This window comes from Vespa velutina, chromosome 9 (assembly GCF_912470025.1).
Source record: "Vespa velutina chromosome 9, iVesVel2.1, whole genome shotgun sequence".
In the NCBI taxonomy this organism is placed as follows: domain Eukaryota; kingdom Metazoa; phylum Arthropoda; class Insecta; order Hymenoptera; family Vespidae; genus Vespa; species Vespa velutina.
The window spans coordinates 7,738,540-7,763,087 of record NC_062196.1 but is presented as its reverse complement, the minus strand read 5'-3'; the positions used below and the strand labels follow the sequence as shown (position 1 = coordinate 7,763,087).

The following is a 24,548-nucleotide window of genomic DNA, read 5'->3' as shown; positions in this document are numbered from 1 at the left end:
ACTGGCTATAATCCTAAGCGAAGTTTCCTCGATAAATCATCGTTTTATCGGCTGGCTTAGCGATTCCCTGTTCTTTATAACGTTTTTCTAAATAACTCCGAGACGTTACGAATAATTCGAGCGTGAAACTTACGAATAATAATCCAATTCCTAAGATTCGAACAATAGACGATAAGCTAAGTAAATTCATTGCTGGCATTCTCTCATCGATTTCTCCAATCCAATTCGTCGTATTCATTCCGTTCGTCGAGTTTAACGAGGAATTATAATTCGTTCCAAATGGAATTCGATTTGAATCTATCCCGTACCGTAACATAGTATACATAGTATACATCTACGTACAAATTTCTCTAAGTAACGGATTCGTCGAAAGGATTTTTCTGATGGATCTGAGAAAAACGAAGGATAAAAGAAATTCTGATAGAACTATGGAAGGAAAAGAAAAAAAATAGAGGATACTCATAGATCGAAGGAATATCGATCCTCGATCTTTTTTTTTTTTACATTTGAAAGTAGGAGAAGAGAGTGGGGGAGACAGGGACGTGAGGGTTGAAAAAAGAGAGAGATAAAAAGGAAAGAAAAAATAGGAAGTTACTGTTGTCAGGTCGGAGTCAGGTCGAAGCAAAAAAAAAAAAAAAGTAAAAAAAAAAAAAAAAAAAAAAAAAAAAAAAAAAAAAAAAAAAAAAAAAAAAAAAAAAGAAAAAAGCAAGAAAAAGAAGGGTAATAAATGTTGATGTTTAATAAATTAATAGATAGATAGATAGATAGATAATAGACGAGATACTATCGATCGAAACTTATGTTCATCAGACTCTTCATTTCATCTATCCTTTTCATTCTCTTCGTCCTTCGTTCTGTCGTCGTAGCATTAGCTTACCCACATGAGTTGCGCAAAGAAGGAGAGCAAGAGAGAATCCAGGCTGAGAAAAGTCTGGTGGAGTAGCGCCAAGTGGAATAGAATATCTAGAGAGATTCAAGTCGAGCCAAGCCAGCCGTCAGAAACAAAAGTCGTTTCTCGTGACAAGAAAGGCTGAGAGAGAGAGAGAGAGAGAGAGAGAGAGAGAGAGAGAGAGAGAGAGAGAGAGAGAGAGAGATAAAGAGAAAGATAGTGAAATAAAATGGTGAGTTTGCATGGAAGTAATATCCGGCTACTCGTACTCTCGAGAAACGAGCGTCCATGACCGTTTGCGCAGGCGCATACTGGCTCATACAGAGAGAGAGAGAGAGAGACACACACACATCGAAATAGCATCAAGGGTTCAACACCGACATATATCGCCCGTATTTACATACTACATACTCTGGGATCAGAGTTGCATAGGGGATGTACGTATTACAGAACGTTTTTCAAAGCTTCTACGTGTCAGTGAATCCAAAAGCCGAGCTTGTGTCAACGGCATTCTCTTTTTAAAAGAACTTTTCTTCTCCTCTCAATTCTCTCTTCTCGATCGCTTTCCCTCTGTCTCGTCTTCTGTTTACTTTCCTTTTTTTTCTTTTTTTTTTTTTATTTCTTCTTCTTCTCTTTTCTTTTTTTGTTTTTTTTCCTCGTTCTCTCATAATCGCACAATCGATAATAATTATGAAGTCAAAATTTTGATCGTACGTCCCCTTACAATTCGAAATTCATTTACATCTTATCACTTATCGACGATTTATTTTTAAAATAGTTAATTTATAGGTACGATATCATTTTAATATCTAACGCGATAATGAACTTTGTAATATAGTTTACTAATTATTCGAAGAGCTTCTAACCTTCTAACCCCTCCTCCCTCCCCACCCCCCCACCTCGTTGTAAGCGATACGTAAAGGATTGACTAAATTCGAGAGTTGAGAAAAGTAGAGGAGATAAGTTCTACGTATAAGTAAGTTTGATCGTTTACTTGGAGACGATGTTAAGTAATCGTTAAGATGTGCGTAACTTAACGTGGTAGTAGGAAATACGTTAAAGCCGAGAAAATATACGAAGCTACTACTTCCGTTGGAGCTGCTTTTACATACATATGTAAATATATAGATAGATATATAGATATATAGATAGATAAATATATTGCATATATTTCCTCTTTACTAATTAAATAGACTTACGTATATATTAACGTAATAATCTATGCTTACCTTTCAAACATATTTTCCTTCTATACTGATTTTCATCCGTATTAAATATTATTTAAATTATTTCAAGATGAATAATAATAATAATAATAATAATAATAATAATAATAATAATAATAATGATAATAATAATGATAATAATAAAATGATAATGACAAAGATGATGATGATGATGATAATAAAAAAATAAGCGATTGTATGTCAAGGTTTAAGAAAATTGATGTGCGATCGGTGAAGATCGGTGAAGTCCATTTTCGGAAATGTATTAATGGCTATGGACGTGTACGAAAAAGGACATACGTCAAAGAAAAGTAGGGAGAAGGACGCGACCATATTCGATTTCGTGAAAAAGAATTGGCATTGGACGAGCGGCAAAAAAGTATCTTCTCGACGGTGGACGTCCTTCTCTCGACACCCAATATATCTCTCCATGGAGTCGCGTGGGTGGCTGGGTCAGAAGGTACAGTTATTCGTGAGCTCGAAAGAGATTTATAGATATATATATATATATATATATATATATATATATGTGTGTGTGTATATATATGTCGGATCGATCGGCAAATCTGCGGAATATGCATATATAGAGAAATACGCGTGCATACGTGTATATTTATATAGGTATGCGTACACATTTGGATATATACATGGATATATATATATATAGAGTGTATGTATGTATATACGTATACACGATTCTTTGACAAGAGGAGCTTTGACTTTTATTAGAAAGTATACTTTGTGAAAAATGCGTGAATATTTCTCTGTCTTTTTTTAGTATCACGATAAGTAGACTATGTACGTGATATGAAGGAGAAGGAGAAAAAGAAAAAGAAGAAGAAGAGGAAGAGGAAGAGCAACAAAAAAACGAGAGAGAGAGAGAGAGAGAGAGAGAGAGAGAGAAAAAAAGAGAAGATATAAAAATCTCTCATGTTTACGAGTTTTGGTAAAGGTGAAGAAAGTAAATGGAGCGTGTGTATTATTTTGAAAATGTGATGCACAGGATACCAGAATCACAGGTTTAAAACTTTACAAAAAGAGATATTATATGGATTCTCGTTGGAAATTTTCACAAGGTATAGTAGTAGACGATGTGGTACTCGACGACGTGAAAAGATTCAAAGAATATCTACACATCTACCTACATATACACACACACACACACACACACATATATATATATATATGTATGTACGCTTGTAAAAAAATTGCTTACGAATACAAAAAACATGGAACGAGTAGTGTATATTAGTAAAAGTCAAATTCGTTTGATTCGTTGACTCGTTACATTTGGAATCACATAGGTAGAAGAACACGTGCGTTCATTGTTATGTATGTGTGTGTGTGTGTGTGTAAGAGAGAGAGAGGGGGAGAGAGAGAGAGAGAGGGAAAGAGGGACATAAAAAATTAATAGAGAGGAATCGCAAATTCGCGAGGAAACGTGTGTTTACGATTGGTTCTATTGGCGTAACTATGGTAACAACGGGGGAGAAGGGAGGGAAGGATAGTGGGAATAGGAGAAAGAGGAGGAAACAAATACGCACATCGTCGATTCGATGAGTGGCACCAGACGCGTTCAACATTATGGAAAACGAACGATGACCACTACGTTTACACTGTAAACTCGCACTTTTAACGATTACGTAAGCCGTCGGCCCGGTGATGCCGCGAGACACGCTAAATACGCTAAACGTTTTGATATATCCATGGTGCGTTAAAGCAAACAAAAGTGGTACTACACAGGTCCGACGGCCGTACCGTTTCGACGGCCATAACAATCCGTCCGAATTTCTGGTCTATAAAGCATTCATTCGATCATAAACAACGAGATTTACAGAACGGCTACCACCATTGGCCATCAGCGTCCCTCGGATAAAATTTATTGTTGTCGAACGGACGAAAAAGTGCGTGTCAAAATCCGCGAAAACACGGATAAAGCACGGATAAAAAGAGCCAAACGAAATTTCGGACGAGCAACGGAGTAACCCTCTAAATTTATGTTATATAAATCTGTCGCTCTAGCACGCGTTTCATCTTGGGATATTTTCCATTTCTTCTTTTTTTCTTTTTTATTTACTTCCTTCACTTTTCTCTCCCTCTTTCTCTCCCCCCCCCCTCTCTCTCTCTCTCTCTTCTATATATATAAAAAAAAAAAAATATCCAAAATATAGACAAATATTACGAAGATCCCATATTATCCCATATCGATGGATTATGCATGGATTCTTTTTAAATGACCGTTCCAAAACAGAGTCTCTCGCTTAGAGTTATCGAGAACAAGTTTCTCGACTCTTGTAGGAGATAAGAAGAACGGCGTTACGCTTTATCGATGGAACAAAGCAAGTATCGGTTCGAAAGCAAGTCCATTCGGAGAATCGAGAGCGTGTGCCCGAATGAGTCATCCTCCTACTTTCACCGCCGCTTCGACAGACTTTTCAAACGTTAGACGTCCGTTAGACACGAAATCGACGATTTATATACGAAGAACAACGACGACGACGACGACGACGACGACGACGACGACGACGACGACGAGGACGACAACGACGACGACGAACAACGAACGACTTTCACCCATTAAATTGCCAAAGCTTTCGTACTCAACGTTTTCAATAACTTTGTCTTTGCACAATTATTCTTCGATATGTCGAGAAAGTAAGAAAGAGAATGATAGAGAGAGAGAGAGAGAGAGGAAGAGTCTTTCTCGTTATGAATCATGATAAATTCGCAACATTAAACTTCTGAATTTCTAATTAACCGTGACACTATTCTTTATGGGACTTAAACACGCGATTTCACAATTAGCTTTCACCATTGATATCACCTAACCAATATATTCCGAGGAAGATATATATATATATATATATATATATTTCCATTTTAACGATGAGAGAAAAGAAGAGGAGAAAAGAGGATAAGAATAGAAAAAAAAAGGGAAATAAAGAAGGAAGAAATAAAACTTAAAAAAAAAAAAGAGAAGAAAAATAAAAAATTGAACGAAAGGAAAAAAGAAATATAAAAGGAAAATAAAAAAAACAAAAAAAGAAAAAAAAAGGAACACGAAACGTCGAGAGAAATCGACGATGAACCTTGGGGAAAAATCTTAGGAGAGTGGTTAATGCTCCAAACGACGAGAAAATAGAAGACTTTGAGAAGAAAAGCCGGAGCTCTTAGCTCTCTTTGAGGAAAGATTCTCCGCGAGTTCGACGTCCGGAGGGAATTCCATGAAGCGTGGAAAGGGTGAGAAAGGGTGAGAAAGAGAGAAAGAGAGAGAGAGAGAGAGAGATAAAATAGAAAAGAGAAGGAGTTAAGGGTCCGATGAAAAGCGAACGATTCGTGTCGGGGGCTAATGCATCGGTGAAAACGACGAGAACGTAGCGAAAGGGTACGACGAAACACGACGTGTATAAGAGTAAGACAAAGATTACTAGAGAGAAAGAGAGAGAGAGAGAGAGAGAGAGAGAAAGAGAGAATCTGGAAGGAAAGAGGTCCATTGACCTGCTGACACACTTCCATTTCCATTTCCAACAGCGTCACAGGACCGTATTGCGCTAACTGTGTTCTCTTTCTCTTTCTCTTTCTCTCTTTCTCTTTCTCTCTTTCTCTTTCTCTTTCTCTCTTTCTCTTTCTCTTTCTCTCTTTTACCCTTTCGAAAAGTTATATGCTCGAGCGTGCATAATGCGGAATGAGAGAAATGTATTTTTATGCGTACGCATGTTGGAGAAAGCTCTCGTGTTGATTTTTATTTGCACTATCGATGTTTATATTGACGAGGCGAATGTAAAAGCCACGAACGAGGTGTACGAGTACGTAGCAAATGAAATAGTGACGTGTACACGACGTAAGCAGTGTAATACTAGCATCGGCCGATTGCCGTCGATGTTTTTCATATCGGCAACGTTAAAATTTCTTTTCCCTTTTTCGTACGTATTACGTCTACTTTAACCCACTGCTACATTCGTCTGTTCTTCGATTGAGAAAAAAAAAAAAAAAAAGGAAAAAGAAAAAGAAAGAAAAAAGGAAAAATAACAAGACACATACGTACGTACGTATTACGTACTGTTCCATTGAATAGATTTCTTTTTCGCCTGCTTTTTTTTTTCTTTTCTTTTCTTTTCTTTTCTTTTCTTTTCTTTCTTTTTTTATCATTTAATTATCTAAAGTAATACCGTTTCTACGATAAAGGAGATTTTATTAATGTTCGAACATATACATACAGTTAATAATTGAGTTTACAAGGGATTTACGTACCGACGAAATGTTTCATATTCAAAAACGAAATTTAATGAACTGAATATACATAATATCTCATACATGATATATTATAAGTTAAAGGGTTCACGTTTACGTTTAACGTTTGTATGAATTAGTTGAAAATAATTAATAAGAAAATTGAAAAGGAATAAGAAATGAAACGCGGCGAATACAAGAAACGTAAGTATATATCAAATGGATTTAAATATATCGATATACAAATGCTTCGTTTACATCGTTTAAAATATATAAACGATATATTACGTATATCTTATCGATACGTTTCTATTTTTCTTAAAAATAATAAGGAGAATTCTCTTTGTTATTGTTTGTACATTAGACGATAAAGAGGTTAACAAGCGGTTATTATTTACCTATTACCAAGTAAATTTATCTGACTAATTTACTGGTCGACCTCATTTATTCGTATAATTAATTATATTATTCGTCGTTAAAATAGTTTTATATGTTTACCAAGCGAATAACTTCGTAGCATTATCAATTAGTCGAATAACTTATTTATGCGAATATACAATGTATCCACATAACTATGTACATATGTATATTTATATTTATCCAAGCTATCCTTCTTTTTTTTTTTTCTTTTCTTTTTTTCTTTTCTTTTTTTCAGACAATTTTAGAATAAGAATCTAGGCTATGTAAATGTTCGGGGATAGAAGGAGGAGGTTGTGGATCGACGACGACGACGACGACGACGACGACGACGACGACGACGACGATGACTATATAGAGAAACCTATTTGAGAACGAACTCCTCGATCGAGAATTTTTCCATTTCTCGGTGCGTCAAAGGGGACGATTAAGAAGTGGGTGCTGCTTTGGAACCTGAATTCGTGCGATATTCCAGAATCTATGTATGTATGGGCGGTGGGGGAGGAGGAGGAGGGGGAATGCAGGGATAAAGGAACGAACGTGATATTACGGTATATAGCTCGAGGCCGATAGAGAGAACGAAGAGGAAGAGAAAGAGAAAGAGAGAGAGAGAGAGAGAGAGAGAGAGGGAGAGGGGGAGAGAGAGAGAGAGAGAATTTTCAAGTTATAAGCAGCAAAGTCGTCCATACTGTGTCTCTTCCTATACTATTCGTAGCAGAGGTCGAGTGGTATTCTCTTTTCTTTCGCCTAGTACATTCACAATTGTCGCGATCTATCGTAGGTTCTATACCAACCATTCTCTTTTTCCCTCTACGATATTCCACAATTCCTTTTCCAAGACCACCAACCATCATCAAACTCTCATCGAGATACTCTTCACATCGTCAAATTCACGCGCTCATAAGTTTTACAGTTATGAATGTATCAATTGATTCGCATCAATGCTACGCGCCCATAATCGCTTCAGATTTTATATAATAACGATCGATAATCTTTACCTTTATTCATCATTATTCATTCTTTCTTTTTCCTTCTTTTCTTTTCCTTTCCTTTTTTTTTTTTTTCATATCTTTTTGAAAGTAAATTAAATGAAAGCCGAAAAGTAAGAGAAAGAGACATCTTGTTTTCTTATACTCCTCTAATTAGTCTTGTTAGAGAAGGATTGAAGAAAAACATGTTTGCAAAGGTCAGAGTTCAATGCTCTCTCTCTCTCTCTCTCTCTCTCTCTCTTTTCCTTCCTTCTTATGATTTAAAATCCGTTGAAAAAAAAATTGTACACACACACACACACACATACAGATCCCTTTCCTTCCTTTGAAAAAGAGAGGGATGCTTCCTTTTCTCTCCCCGTTACGCTTTGAACTTAATTCGATATCACGGGGTGACGATCAAAGCATTCACCCTTCGTTCCTCTCTTTATTTCTCCCGATTCATCTCTTTCTCTTCATTTCTCTCTCTCTCTCTCTCTCTCTCTCTCCCTCTCTCTCTTTCTCTCTCTTTCTTTCTCTTATATATCTTCGAGTTTAGTAAAGGTTATAGATAGAGAAGGAAAGATGGTTTTACGAAGAGAACAGAAGAGAAGGTAGATAGGAGTAGAATCGTTGGAGAAGTCACCGAGTATACAATCCGGAAGCTTACCGGTCGGTGCTTTCGCGTACCAAATTGAGCTTTGTTCTCAGCGTTACGCTGGTACTCCGATTGGGAACATCCGTGTCCAGAGGCATATTCTCAAAATCGGTTCAATTTACGTACTCCACGGAGACTAAGCTTCAGAGTGTTGCGACCCTTCGAGAATAGAAAGGGTCGACACAAACATCCTATCCTGGATACGAATATCCGTTTAATGAGAGAGAGACAGAGACAGAGAGACAAAGAGAGAAAGAGAGAGAGAGAGAGAGAGAGAGAGAGAGAGAATTCAGAGTTTGCTAAATTAATTCTCTCGTTTGGCTCGCATTGCTTTCACTTTAAGCAAAGTATTATGTTCTCTATCTCTCTTTCTCTTTATGCTTATCTATTTTTTCGCTTGTCGAGTTTCTTTCATTTTAGATTATTTAATAATCATTCAGAAATATTATACGTCGCAATTGTAAGTTTATCATTAATCATAAATCTTGTCTTTCGTCTTTAGAGATGAAAAGGCCAAGAGGATCGACTTTAGTCGTACTTTTACCGTTATACGTCTAACGACTATCCGAATCTAATCAACGAGTAGCCATCGGACTCTTGACTTTGTCGTCTTGTACAAATTGTTCATATAAAAAAAATGACTATCCTTGTATCATGATGACTCGGCCAGATGCGGTCATTCTTTCTTATATCTTTTATGAATCTCCTCGAGAATTCTGTTCGTTCTATTATATCGTAGCTGTTGTTCGTATGTTTGTTTGTCCAGTTTGTACGTACATTCGTACGTTCGTTCATTCGTTCGTTCGTTCGTTTGTTCGTTCGTTCGTTTGTTTTATTATACTGTCCTTTTTTTTTTTTTTGTTTCATTTCTCTTTCTTTCCCTTTTTTTATTTTTTTTTTTTTTTTTTTTTTTTTTTTTTTTTTTTCTTTTTTTCTTTTTTGTTACACTCGTTATTAAACCCGACGATAGTATTGGTACAGAACACGCCATATTCTCGTTTATTTTATCCATGCGTGTTCATTCAGCTGAGAGAAAAAAGAGGAGGAAATCATTTGTTCGTCCGATTTCGTCGAGCTCGAGCTCGGCATTTCATCGTAGCCACGACGGATCGATCGTTTCATACGAAATTGAAGGTAGAGATGGCGATCGACTCTAAGCAGCGTGAAACTGCACTATGCTATACCACTGACACAGCGCATACACTCGAGATCACGTTGGCAATATGCCTCGCTTCTACAATGTGCCGTGTCCGGTCCGTAACTTCCTATTATTGGCAGAATCGAGAGATAGAGATATAGAGAGAGAGGGAAAAAGAGAGAGACAGAGACAGAGACAGAGAGAAAGAGAAAGAGAGAGAGAGAGAGAGAGAGAGAGAGAGAGAGAGAGAGGTGAGAGTTATACACGGGAGAAATATTGAATCCATAGGATGGACGATTCGTTTCATTGAACACGAAAGCCAAATATATTGGTTAATGAAAATGCGATCCATTCTTTTTCATTTTCTTTTTCGTTTTTTTGTTTCTCTCTTCTCTTTTTTCTTTTCCTTTCCCTCTCGACTTGACGATACTACCCATGACAATACATAAAAATTACATGAAATATAAAATAGCTATGAATAATACCAGTTACATTAGATTTTGTTTATAACCCATGTACATGTTTTTATAGATCAATCGAATTCCCTAAGATCCTTAAGTAGTTAGTAGGTATATAACGGTCTTACGTATACATATGTACTATGTAATGTACGTCTCCTATCTTCATCTACGTTCTTTCCTTAGAAATATAGAGGAACAAGATCGAAAACCCATAGGTGTCCGATTGTAAATTCAATTCGAATCCGAGAAGAGTATTATTGAGATATCATCGAAAGGGGAAAAGAAAGTTTGTGGTTCTTGGAATTCTCATTGGCCAATAACACTATTGGGCCTGGACAAAAAGTTTTACTACTCGAAGTAGCACCCATTTAAGGTAAAAGAGAACTTCCCCGTGAGTGGTAAGAGTTGTCGGGCAAGGTTGGGATCGTTGGTAGAGGAGGGGGGGGGGAGTGGTAGAAGGGGGAGGGATAGGTAGCACGGGGGCTACTTTTTTCGAGGGTTAAAAGCGTTACATCGACGGAGGATGGGTAGAGACCAGGAGCCTGGTGGCGTACCGATAAGAAAGTATAAAGGCTGCTTGCTCTAATGGCCGGTCCGGCTTAAGTCCAGCCCCTGTTACCACGATAAACGATAATAATATCTATTATTGGTAAGCCGAAGAGATAAATGATCTCACTCGAAGCACTCGGACTTAGAGCGTAACTTTCCTTTGCTTTGGCCACGCCGGCCGAGTTACTCTCGTCCACGAGTTGTGATACGATCGGCTTTGGTGTTCTCTTCTTCCGTCCCTCCCTACCTCCCTTCAATCTCTTCCCCCCACCCTCTCTCTCTCTCTCTCTCTCTCTCTCTCTCTCTCTGGAGAATTCAGTTCGAGGACACGTTAACCTTCTCCTTTTTTCTTCCTTTGTCCTCTCTTTCTACTTCTTTTCTTTTCTTCTTATTCCTATTTTATTTTTGTTCTTCTACGATCGAGGTACAATTATCTAAAACCTTTTCGACAAAACATAGGAAGAACCAAACGGCAATTAGATAGGACTCGATGTGTAAACGCTTTTTGCAAGGGCCAACGGGGAAAGACACATTGAAAGATTTTGTGCCACGTTAACTCTTTCCACTCTCGTTTTACTTCCCCTCCTTATGTTTATATATATATATATATATATATATATATATATATATATGTATATATTTCTTTTCTTCTTTTACCACCTTATCTGACCGCGCGCAGCAATTATCCCGGACTCTTTGAACTCCCTTGGCCACGCCGGGATTTAATGAGTACCGCCTATAATACCGTCCGTCGAGATGCCGATACATAAAAGCTATAAATCTGTTCGTCGCCTACCTCCTTTTCCTTCCTTCCTTCCTTCCTTCTCTTTATCTCTCTGTATCTCTCTCTCTCTCCCTCTCCCTCTCTCTCTCTCTTTCTCTTTCTCTACACCTCTCTTTTCGACTTCGATCAAAGAGAATCATAGGAGTATAGAGGGTGACTGAATTCAAGGTCAAGAGAGGGAAGAACAGTCGATTAACAAGCAAGAAATTCTTGCCGATCCTTTTATCGGAACGACGATAGAACGCTTTTTAGCAGCAAGCTGCCTTAAGACTCCGTCATTCCTGCAAAGAGAAGGGAAAGAAGGAATTGCGGAACGTGGAGGAAGAAGAAGAAGAAGAACAAGAAGAAGAAGAAGAAGAAGGTAGACGAGACTAACGGTACCGATCTCCAACGAGTCTTTATTTATTTCTTTCTTTCTCTCTCTCTCTCTTTTTCTTTCTTTCTTTCTCTCTCTTTCTCTTCCCTTCTCCGGCAGCTCGCTTCACTCGCAACACTTATTCCAGGCGCCCTGATTTCCTGACCCACTGCCAACGGCGCCGTCGTTCGCTAGAGAGCTCGGGCGCGCGTGCTCGCGAGCGCACGCGTCATCGTATCCCTCGTCTTCGTTCGTCGTTCGTCGTTCCTCTTCCTCGTCTTATTTCTCTTTTCCGTCGTCTTCGTCTACCTCTAATTCAATTACTGCCTTTCACGATCTCCCGTCCGTCAATTTTACTTGTCCGGTACAGAGAGTACCGTGCTTCGTTCATTTAACCAAGCGGTACCAGAGACAGAACCATGGTATTCATTACCGTGTAAACGTCCACCCGTGAAAAGAACGTTGCTTACTCTGTGGTTCACCTCTCTCTCTCCCTCTCTCCCTCTCTCTCTCTCTCTCTCTCTCTCTCTCTGTCTCTCTCTTGCTTTCTTTCTTTCTTCTCTTTCTTTCTTCCTCTCACTGACACAACGCTCATTTCCGCTCCTCGACTATCTAGATAATACCATACATATCGTTGATTTTTCCTCGATATATATTATAAACTTTATACATAACTTTTCCCATTTACCTAAATCTACTTATATAAATAATTAATTTGTATAAATAAATCGTAATAGAACTGTAAAGGATGATGAAAGGAAAGAGAAAAAAAGATTTTAATTGGATCGGGTCTTATACTACTATGAAAGAAAAGTTTCACAAAGAAAGTAATTGTAAGATGGAGGAAGGAAAAAAAAAAAAAAAAAAAAAAAGAAAAAAATGAAAAAGAAAAAAAAAGAACAAAGAAAAAGGTGAAAAGAAAATTAATATAAAAAAAAAAAAAGGAAAAGAAAGAAAGAAAGAAAGAAAGAAAGAAAGAATTAATCGATCCGGCACTAATCAAAGTACAATGGACCGAATTCTGTAGCGAAGTGGAAAGTTTTCTACGTTGGGCCGAAGCGTGCCGCATCGTAGAATCTCGAATGCGAGCGACGTCCGGTGCCATTCCGTGGTCTGCCGCTAAAAGTAGAGAAACTGCGGAATTTTCGCACTATTCCTCCCTCCGAAAACCGTCGACGGAAACGAACGCTAGCTCCTGTCCGCCATCCGTGACAAGCTTTTGTGCGGATCTTTGTTCTCTCTCCTCTCTCTCTTTCTCTCTTACTCTCTCTCTCTATCTATCTATCTATATCTCTATCTACCTATCTATCTATATATATATATATATATATATATATATATATATCCTTTTCTTACGCTCCTTCAATCGCTATCTCTTCCTCTCTTTTTACGTTCCCTTTTGTCTCTCATCTCTCTATCTCTGCCCAACGTGGCAAAACTTTCAGCTTTAAAGTCGGAACTTTCTCGCGGAGAATTCAGTAAAAGCTGCTTTACCACCTCTCGCGCGTGTTTTACACTTTGAGGATTACTTCCCTTTCCTCCTCTTCCAAAAAGTACTTCCGCTTGGCCAAAAGACTTCGAGAAAATACGAACGCGATGTCACCTCGCGAACGAACGAACGAACGAATGAACGAACGAACGAACAAATGAAAGAACGAAAGAACACCGATATCCTTTATATAAGTTAAGTAAAAAAAAAAAATGAAAAAAGAAAAAAGAAGCTCTGTCTTCCTTTATTCTATTTACTCTTGATTCGTTTTTTCTTTTCCTTTTCTTCTTTTTGTTTTTTCTTTCTTTTCCCCCACGATCTTTTATTTTCCTTGTTTTTATTTCATTCAAGAACAACACTCGTATTTTATCAAGGATGGGAGGGGAAAAGAAAAAAGGAAAAACGTAATTTTCTCAATAATTTTGATAAAGGGATATATTGTATTTATCTATCACAAATTTAAGTATAAAAATACAAGAGAAATTTGACGTCAGGATAAAAGTGTCGAAGTGGTTATGGCCTTTTTTCTTCTTTTCTATCTTTTTTTTTCTTTTTTTTTTTTTTTTTTTTTTTTAATCGTCGACACTACCTCTTCTTGAAACATGTTTTTACTATTTTCACCGAGCGATAACCACGCCTTATATTTGCTTGTACAAATTTTTATTATGGTAAGGCGATCGTAAAAATAGTAAGAAAACGACGCTCGGATATGTTTTGAAGTAGTCGTATAAGAACGAGTGACAAATTCAAGGCACTTTACTACGCACGATATTCGCCAAGTTCAGCTTTGTCAACGCAACCGTAAAACCACCCAACGTCTATCCACAAAACATTTCTATCTTTTCTCTTGAGAGAGAAAGAGAGAGGGAGAGAGAGAGAGAGAGAGAGAGAGAGAGAGGGGGAGAGAGAGAGAGAGAGAGAAGATGAGTCACAAGAACGAAAAAGAATCATAAAAAGAAAGCTAAGGGAATATGGTAGAGGGAACGCAGGTTATTTATTCTATCATATTGTGGATTAATATAAATATATATAGATACTTCGTTTCTTCTAAGTTCATCATCGCTATTTCTAGCTTTATGCATTAACATATTTTTTTTTTTATCGTTTAGACCTCCATTGCCACGTGGTGTCCCATATGCGATAAACGTGTGAGCGATAAAGGAAAAGACACCGAACGACTTTTAGGGCACGTTCGAAGGAATCATCAAAAAATCTCTATTCAGGGATTGGATAATCACGTAAATATCGATGATATTTCGCTCTCTCTCTCTCTCTCTTTTTCTCTCTATATATATATAAATATATTTCAACGATTAAGAATTTTTTATAATAATTTATTTTTCCTTTTATCTCTTTCTTGTTTCATTTTATTTTATTTAATTTTCTTTTTCTTTTCTTTTTCTTTTTCTTTTTTGAACAAACAAATAACACTCGCAAAGAAACGTTTTGTATCTATAGTACATAAGAGTAGTATGCGATTGCCCTTAACGCTTGTTTCTTTATCTCTATGTGTTCCACCTTCAACCCCTTTGCTCTTATCACCCGTGCTACATTCTTGAACCGTGACTCGTGTCTCTTTTACCTCGTGAAAGGTATAAAGTCTTGAAATGGACGCAAAAGGAGAACCCTCCTCCAGTTTCTTTCCTCTCATAAAATGTCGAACGAATGCCGAGCGTGAAAAGAATTCCAAGGCATCGTCGCGGGAAATCGATCTTTATGATGCATTCACGTAAAGGCTCGTTTCAAATGGGAATATTCGTTTACTCGTACGATAGATACAAGATGTTTTATAATGCGTTCCAATCTCAAACGATCATATATATATATATATATTTATGATTTCATTGGATAGGACATTTTTTTGTTGATCCATTTTTTTATTATTATTATTATTATTATTATTATTATTATTATTATTATTATGATTATTATTATCTTTTTCGTAGGGAAACGGTGAACAAATATTGAAAAGACAACAATCAAAAGGCACAGGACAAGCAAAGCTTTCTGATACGAAGGAAAAAGATAGAAAGAGAATCTACACGACCCGTGGTATATCTACACGTATATCTACAAGATGTAGAAACATTTTTAAGAAGATTCCTTGATCTTCGTAATTTGTTTTCCTTTTTTTTTTTTTGCTTTTTTTTTGTTTCGTCTCGTTTTGTTTTCTTTTTTAGTGGATACATGGAAGTCGCACGACGAGAAAAAAATCTGTCCTCAATGCAGAAAGGAACTCGTGCCGGCATTGCATACTCGCAGACACAATTTGACAACATCTCATATTGCAGCGACATGTCTTCTGGGGTAATTAGTATATCGATTGACGATTTAACAATCGTTTGGTAGCTTTTTTACTTTGTCTTTTTTTTCTTTCTTTTTTTTTTTCTTTTTTTTTTTATTTTTCTTTCGTTCCCATCTCCGAAAAATTCCATTTCCATATAATTTTCTTTTTCTTTCTTTCTTTCTTTTCTTTCGAAATTTGTTCCTTCTTTTCTTTTCTTTTTTCTTTTTTTTTTTTTCTACCTTAACTAACGATTGTGAAAAGAAGTAAAGATAGGAAGGGTTTAAGCATTTAAAAGCAGAGCACGATAAAACGAAAGAGGGACACGCCTCTCCGAGTTTTTGGTCAGTGCACGGATCCAACGATTAATTTTCCGCGCACTCCGCGAGCGTCCCTGGCGGGAGAGAGATTAATGACAAGCCCGGGTTCACGAACTTAAGCTCCAACTTGTCAGTTTTAGTCCTGACAATCGTCCGACCCTTTTAGGCAAAGCTTTGGAAAAGCGCCATTGATTCTCTCGTAATTAATGATTTTTCCAATCGAACTGTATACAGAGTATCTAGAGTCACGAGCAAGTAATTTATAGACATCGAACGAGTAAATTAGAAAGCTAAATCGATCGTATTAATTCCCTAATACGTTTTCTCTTACGATTCATGATGATTTACAATTTTGATATATATATATATATATATGAAATAGAGAGAGAAAGAGAGAGAGAGAGAGAGAGAGAGAGAGAAAAGAGAGAGAGAAAAAAAAAGAAAAATACTGTCCTTTGCGACAGATGTTGGCCATTTTGTTTTATACCGTTAATGAAACGCACGAAGAAGATTCGCATGATCTGTCCGGCCTGTGGATACGTTTACGGGACTTACGAGTATAAAAATAACGGCCTGGCTCCCTGTCAACCGGATTCCGAGAACTCGCAAGTTCGACTTCCATCTTCGTCCACGAGCTTTCGCGAGAAGGCTATAAGAGAAGAGTCCTTCTTTCGAGATTAAATCATCATCGTTCTATACATACATATATACATATATATATATATATATATATATATATATATATATCTTTTGATTTTTTTCTAATAAAATATTTACAATGATTGCAGATCTTCTAGAAATGAATTCAAAACGTATCAACGTATATCCTCATTAATTATTTTAAAATAAAAAATGACTGAGATAAAGATTTACGAAACGGTTCCTTAAGCATTTTAGAAAAGTTTTGTTACGCTTTTAACGAGGATAAATAAATTCTTTTTAAAATTAAACCCGACGTAATCTGAACGCACGAGAAGCCACGTTAATAATTATCAACGGAGACGCTCGAGATAATAATTATGGCTAATCTCGTCGTCCTGAGAAGTGAACGGCGCTTTAATGACGCCAAGGATAAATTTATGATTTTAGAAAGCGCACTTTTATATACCTCAGAAAGTAGAACGCGATCGGTCTGAAAATCCAGTCAAGGAGCGCTCGTGGATCTCCGGAAAGAAGTTATCATCAAGAAAGATTTGGCCTTTTGGAAATAGTAAACGAAAAAGGAGCGTTTTCTCGACTAGAGGTTAGTCTACCCGAGTAGATCTTTTATTTATGATTTCTACTCTCCCTTTTTTTTTTTTTTTTTTTTTTTTTTTTTTTTTTTTTTTTTTTTTTTTAATAAAATCGATTGAATAAAAAGAAACGAGAAAGTCCATTGGAAAGAATTCATATAGTAATATTTTTTTTTTATCGAGATATTCTTTGATCCTATCAATAAATTACAATCAAATATCCTACGATATATACGTTCAATATTTTTAAATGATATTTATTTTATTGAACAGTGGAAACTTGGAAATATCATGACAAGAGTTTATTATGTCCGGTGTGTAACGAGGATGCTCTACCTATAGTTTTCACAAAGAGACATATGTTTTCGAGCTCGAGACTTGGTGCTACATGCTTGTTAGGGTTAGTTATCTCTCTCTCTCTCTTCCTCTCTTTTATTTGTTCCATTAAATTATCAATGAAACATATCTGGTCAAATAAAGCATCGAGTGGAACATCTAGTCATAATCATAAATAGCCAAGGTAATAAGCAAATATGTCGAACATTTATCTCCGATAAATTCGAAATCGGTTGGAAGATATAAGTCGATAACGGTTAATAGATTTTATACCGGATCATTTCTATCGTAGTATTTCGAACAGAACGAATTTCATAATGGAAAATCATTAACGAAAATAGGCTGGTTGCATTCGTGTATCCTTCAATGAAACAATGCCGCACCCGTTATAACCATTCGCGCTTTTCAGATGTTGGCCATTGTGTTTCGTACCTCTGATGTTGAGTCGAGAGAGACAAGTGAGGCTGGTATGTCCGCTCTGCGGACATAATTACGGAAATTACGCACAGGCGGAAAATAAAAGCGATGACCCGTGGCATTCTCGTCGTGGACAGCGACGATTAGTCGAAATTACGAGCTCAAAGTTGGACCCTCCCAATGAACAGGGACATGAACTTAATCCAAACTCGGAATTGGCTGTTTTAGCTTATCAAGGATTATGGGAGGTAGAGAGAGAGAGAGAGAGAAACAATTTTTCTTCATTACTTAAGTGTACTTTAAAACTTGTATATTATTTTTCTTCTCTTTTTTTTTTTTTTTTTTTTTTTTTTTTTTTTTTTTTATATATTTTATTTTTCTTCTCTTTCTTCCTTTCTTTATCTTTCTTTATCGTTTTAAACTTATCCCTCGTAGTAGTAACCAAAGTCAAACTAGGTCCTTTTCAACAAACTCGAAACAAAATTTCTGTTAGCCGTTAAAGAAAAAGGATTAACTTTATCGTCGTCTTGTACTTCACTCGGGAACGTTTAACGATTCGAAACAGGTGCGGGATGCTTCTGAACAAACGGAGAACGCCGAAAAGAGAATAGATAAAGAAGAAGAGGACGAAGACGGAGAAGAAGAGGAAGGAGGAGTCGAAAGAGGAGGAGGTGCAAGTGTTACGAAAGTTTTACGGTATCCTAACGGAGAGACAATGTTCGAACCTTCGAAAGGTTGCACCCTTTGTTCGAGGCAGGTCACGGCAAATCTTTTCTATGAGACACATTCCGATGAGTTTGACCTAAATTACGATTCCGATTGGTCCCTGCGTAATCGTTATCGCGTTTCACGAAATACTCCTCTGTATGATACGTCCTTTGAGGATTAAATATAAAAAAAAAAAAAGAAAAAAAAAATAGCTTTAAAAACTCATTATAATATTTATTCTAAGTGAAAAACGATGATAATAATCTTGTACGAAATAATCGTTCCGGTTTCTTCATTTGATTTCGCACAAGAGAGAGAGAGAGAGAGAGAGAGAGAGAAAGAGAAGAAAAAAAACTCGAAATGTAAGCGATACATTTATACCGATATATCGATTCCTTAACGATCCGTTGTTTCGTACAAATACGATACTCTCTCGTGAGTCCATCTTGAGAAACAATCCTAAACCTTCGATAGTTTCATAACGTGCTGTAACTTAAATGAGGTAGTACGTACTTCCTACTTGTTCAAGTAGTTTTGCTTAAATACTCTCGAACGTTTTACTGGTTTTCACGAATTTTTTTCCTTACGGACGAATAGCCTGTCCGCAAGATAGTTCGCTGTTTAAGATTTAACTTTGGCTCGTGTCGTGTTCATAAAGAAAAAGATATAAAAGAGAATGGATCAAAAGAGCAAACGTGAAATATTCAGACAAAGAGAGAAACGATAGATTATATGTGAAAGTTATAACAAGATGATTAACGTTTGGCCATTCATATAACGTTATTAATATAGAGTACCAAAGTGAAAGAGGAAGATGGGTACACTCCATATTCAAAGTCGGAACGAATTGAATCGAACTTTTGGAAGTTCCATTGTTAACAGCTATAACTAAGAGGATTCTATGGTTTAACAATGGGCCAAAGAACAAGAAGGACCTAGAATGGCAACGTAATTCGTCTTTGCTACGCGAAACTTCAAGATAGCTTACTCTAACGAGTGTGGTATACCGTTCTTAAAGAAGTTCCCGGATACGCTTATCTAAACAGTTGGGTTATACACTCTGGGAGATCGTAAATTATGCGTTATAAGATTTGTGTTAAGCGAAACGTATCGCGTCGTTGACTTTTGCGTATTTTTTTCAGAAGAAGAAAAAGAAAAAAGAAGAAGAAGAAGAAGATAAAAGAAAAAGAAAAAAACAAAAAGAGGAAGGACGAAGATGAAGAAATAGGAGCAATGTTATCTAATTTTCTCTATCTCTTCTTCGATCACTTATTTTCTGTTCTCGATATACAAGCAAGGAAGGGTCATCTCCGGCGGGAGTCGGCTTCTCGTTGTCATCGGATGCCAGTCGCACGTTCGCGAAATCCAATCGGTCGAGCGAGTAGGAAATCGAGAAAGAAAGAGAGAAAGAGAGAGAAAAAGAGAGAGAAAAAGAGAGAGAGAGAGAGAGAGAGAGAGAGTGAGTGAGAAAGAAAGAGGAAGGGGAAGGAGAGTTCACGTTGCTCTCTTTTCAAGTTTTTCTCGAGTGGAATGACACAGAGAGAAACGTCTCGAAGCTGGCACGTAACGGGCATAAAGCGATCAAACCAATCTCGACCGTGATCTTACCGTTGGGTAAGAATCGATAGGGTGGACAATATGTGTGTCTATATGTATGTATGTATGTACGTATGTATGTACGTATGTACGTACATACCTATACATATACATCAATATGTATCTGACCATTCGAGAATAATTCGATAATTTGATTTCTTTTTTGTCGAAGCAAAAAAAAAAAAAAAAAAAAAAAAAAAAAAGAGAGAGAGAGAAGAAAAAAAAATGGGGCAAAAAATCAAGAGTATCAAAATTAATTCGATCTATTATATAGATTTCCCCTATATAGAATGATTTCAATGATTTCGCAACGTGATCTCACGATAGCTAACAATACACAATTGGAAATAAAAGAGAAGAATAATAATTGACTGAATTAAATCCTTAACGGATCAGCGAATTGGTGCACTCTTCATCAACGTCCGAGTCACGATGTATTCCGACAAATGTAGCAGTACTCGTTCCGTAAACTAACCGTGGGAATCGATAAGAGTAAAAGCTATAAAGTACCATGTAGAAAGAGGAAGTATAGGAAGAAAGGAAGAGAGCGATACTTGTCTATGAACGTGAAGATGTTTAGAACCGATCGCTTCAAAGTATAATACAATGGGAAAGGAGCTCGACTTTTCTTTTTTTTCTTCCTGTTTTCTTTTTTCTTTTTTCTTCTTCTTTTCATTTCTCTCTCTCTCTCTCTCTCTCTCTCTCTCTCTCTCTCTCTTTTCCTCTTTCTTTTTTCTTCTTCTTTTATTCTTTTCTTTTTTTTAAGTGATCATGAAAGCGCGATGCGAGAATTCGTAAGAAAGCCTTTACAATTAGCATTGCTAACTATCTCCCCACTATTACTGTATCCTCACTCTATTTCCTCCTTTTCCTCCTCCTCCTCCTCCTCCTCCTCCTCCTTCTTCTTCTTCTTCTTCTTCTTCTTCTTCTCTTCCTTCTCCTCCTCTTTAGACACATTTCTCTATGAAAGATTCCTTCCTCTTTCTCTCTCTCTCTCTCTCTCTCTCTCTCTCTCTCTCTCTCTCTCTCTCTCTCTCTTTCTCACTATCTCTCCTAACTCTTTCAAAGAGTTTCTTCCTCGTTTTCCCTCGTCGATGTTATCCTTCGGTAACAGTGTCTCCCTTTTTCTACCTTACCTTGCCAGTTGTTCTCGCACGCTTCGCTGCCCACGGAACAAGAGTCCGCGGCTTCATCGAGTCTTCTCTACCGGCTTGTACTGTTAACCACATAGGGTCAACCTTCGACGTTCCGTAATCGATGCTCTTGTTAGTCGTGTTATACGGACACCTACGATACGCTAATCCCTAAAGGTGCTACGGGCGCGAATCTACCAAGATATTGGATCGTATATCCCATCGAATCGAGATAACACTTAGATTTATCTCGAAGTAATATTTCTATCCATTTATATTTTTCATTCTATATCGTGCGAGGGTATACTGTTCTCGTCAAAGGAGAAAACAAAAACAAAAAAAAAAAAAGATAAATAAATAAATAAATAAATAAATAAAGAAAGAAAGAAAACAAAGGAAAAAAAGAAAGAAATACAATAGAAATGTATCATAAACAAAGGACAAATTCTCGTATGAAGGGAACAAGTTTCTTTTAGATATTTTTATATGAATTCGAAGAAAAGAAATTGCCTTATATTATTATAGTTCACGATCATATCTCTCTACTCTTCTCTTATCTTATCTTATCTTTCCTTTTCTTTTCTTTTCTTTTCTTTTCTTATCGTATTAACTCTTCTTGCAAAATTTGTATATCGAAGCCAAAGTTCTCAGGGAAAGATTTAACTGGCGGACTTTAAACTGTGTCTAACGCGTAATCCGTCTGAAACACATAACAGAACTGGTAGGAGGGCGATTTAAGGTGTGGGTAAAGTTATGAATAAGCTTTCACCTAGTATAGCTCTACTACATATATACATATATACATATATATATATATATATATATATATATTTATGTGGATATATTGTACGGTCCGGAAGGAATTAGCCGAGAGTAATTCTCGGTTGAGTCGCGAAAACGTAGTCATGACATACATTGGCTATGCTTGTACCCGTTTATACATATATATATATATATATATGTGTGTGTGTGTGTGTGTGTGCAGACCGTAGACACTCCGTAAACGTGTAAAACGTTTAATAAAGATCGCATTATGAATGAAGCGAACAAATTTTATGATTAATTTCAAAGTTTTGCTTTTGATTTTCGTAAAAAAAAAAGAAAATATGTATATATATATATATATATATATATATATATATATATATAAATAAATAAATACATAAATAAGTAAATAAATAAATGAATAAATTATAAAATGGATTTAAATGGATCAATTGAAGTAAAATTGACGAAGTAATTTTTTATTCTGAAATTATAAAGACTTTTAGATCAGGGATGATCATTCCTTTTAACGCTATATTCCAAAGTGCAAACGGTGGTTCGCGATAATGCTATTAACAAGGCTCGTCGAAAAGGAGAGAATTCTCTTCGTCCTTCTCTCTCTCTCTCTCTCTCTCTCTCTCTCTCTCTGGCTGGGTCTAATCTTAACGACGATAATGAGTCAACTCCGGTTTAATTAGGACCAGAACAGACACCTAGGTATACAGTCTTTCTCTTCGTCTCTGTCTGCACCGTCACTTAAACGTTCTTCGTGCATCTTATTCGCTCATACAATTACTAAGCGGTACTTAGAATATTTACAGAGTAAAGATTAATTAATCCTTCTTGAATATTCCCAGAATGCGAGTAAATATATGAACGTTTAACGTTAAGATCATTGGATGGAAATATTTTGAAAAAAAAATAATAGAAAAAAAAAGATAGAGAGATAGAGATAGAGAGAGAGAGAGAGAGAGAGAGAGAGAGAGAGAGAGAACAAAATTACGAAATTTCGTTAAAAAATCTATTTTCTAATACGATGAGAATAGAATTGTGACGTGGAAAATAATAGGGGAAGAAAACAAAAAAAGAGAGAGAGAAGAAATTGAAGCGTTTAGACTACTTAGAAATTTTCTTTCGGGTTATAATAGATCGCGTGCACAGTATTCATTTTATTAATAAATAATAGCTTTAGCGCGATACTTTGGAAAAAGTTTGGACGTCTAAGCGCTTATCGTATACACGCGATATCAGCCTTCTTAATGTCCATGGTTAACCGTGGATAAACTTCCTCAACGATAAACTTATAATCAGTTTGCCGATAAACGTAGACGAAACGAAAACGTGTAACTTAAAACCTTCCACGGGGTTTTGTGCTTTATGCGAAGGAAAAATTAAACGGAGAAAAAAAAAAGAGAGAGTGAGAGAGAGAGAGAGAGAGAGAGAGAGAGAAGGAAAAAGAAAGAGAGAAAGAAAGAAGATTACAAAGAAAAATAAAATAAAAAAGAATGGGAAAAAAAGCAAAAAAAAAAAAAAAAATAGAGAAGAAAATAATAACATACAAGATTGTACATAATTTCTCCCTTCTTCTATTGACAGTTTTGTCTCCCCCTCTCTCACCTTTATCCCCTTTCAAAAAGGGGAATAATAAATTCATTCGGAAGGAAGGAAAGAACGTTGGAGGGTTGTGCTTATCGCATGACGCTTGTCTCTCTCTCTCTCTCTCTCTCTCTCTCTCTCTCTCTATCTCTCTTCGTTTCGAAAGGGCGCAAGAAGACTTCGATTTTGATATCGTATGCCAGTTACGGAGGCTACGTCTAAGTTTATGGGGTATTGGGATTATATCATATTTTATTAGGAGCTGTTGCTAGCAGCTGATACCAGGGAACTCACCGCTTTCCAATATTGCTTCTCGACGGTGATTCGACTCTCTCCAGCAATCCCTCCTCTCAAGGTATACCCTCTCTCTCTCTCTCTCCCTTCTTTTTTCTCTGATATCCTCTTTCGCTTCTGGTGCTATTGCCATCTTCTCCGAAGCCCATTTCGCGGCTCTGCTAGAATTCGCACGTCGATCGTGCTAGAAATCGATCGGATACTATACTATTTTTATTTCTTTCGTTTTATTTCTAACGCAAAAGGGAAAGCTCGTCGATAGGAAAGACAGATTAGATATTTCTCTCTCTCTCTCTCTCTCTCTCTCTCTCTCTCACTTTGGCGTGAAACAGAATGGTATTAGAGAAATCTCATTCCGCATCCTCCTATGATTTCGCAGGACCCGTGCGAAACGAGCAGTAATAAAGTCGAGATGTAGAAAATATGTTGTCCGCGCACGCTCGTTCCATAGTAGTTTCGTAGTTCGTGCTTTACCCCGCAGGTTTTATACGCAGAGAGCGTATCGAAATGGTGGTGGTTTCCTATCTGGAAAGTAGTAAAGTGTCAGCTAGAATATCGAAAACGGTCAGAGACCTGGCTGAGATAAAAACGATTTAATTTCGTCGAATCCCTTCATCGTTTCTAAAAACACCCTCTACCAACCTATCAACTATTCCTATCTCTCGAACCACCCGTCGCTATAAGATTTTATTATGCCCGAAAT

The 24,548-nt window shown here is 36.7% G+C and overlaps 2 protein-coding genes across 4 annotated transcripts in view; one reads left to right on the top strand and one right to left on the bottom strand.

The window, feature by feature from the left end:
- Window positions 1-24,548, bottom strand: part of LOC124951802 (CCR4-NOT transcription complex subunit 6-like) — a 391,461-nt gene that overhangs the window by 109,466 nt on the left and 257,447 nt on the right. Inside the window, exon 1 of one of the 3 annotated variants that reach the window (XM_047500707.1) lies at window positions 23,846-24,100. The exons of the other annotated variants lie outside the window; for them this stretch is intronic. The gene's annotated coding sequence lies outside the window, so the exon portion shown is untranslated. Of the gene's footprint in view, window positions 1-23,845; window positions 24,101-24,548 lie in introns of those variants that run through there. 3 annotated transcript variants of the gene reach the window in all.
- The window catches only part of LOC124951807, a 19,808-nt gene continuing 9,103 nt past the window's right edge, over window positions 13,844-24,548 (top strand). Inside the window, exons 1-4 of the mRNA XM_047500717.1 lie at window positions 13,844-14,153; window positions 14,274-14,402; window positions 15,111-15,216; window positions 15,345-15,471. Coding sequence (XP_047356673.1) covers window positions 14,136-14,153; window positions 14,274-14,402; window positions 15,111-15,216; window positions 15,345-15,471 — 380 coding nt within the window. The 5' untranslated portion in view covers window positions 13,844-14,135. The remainder of the gene's footprint in view (window positions 14,154-14,273; window positions 14,403-15,110; window positions 15,217-15,344; window positions 15,472-24,548) is intronic.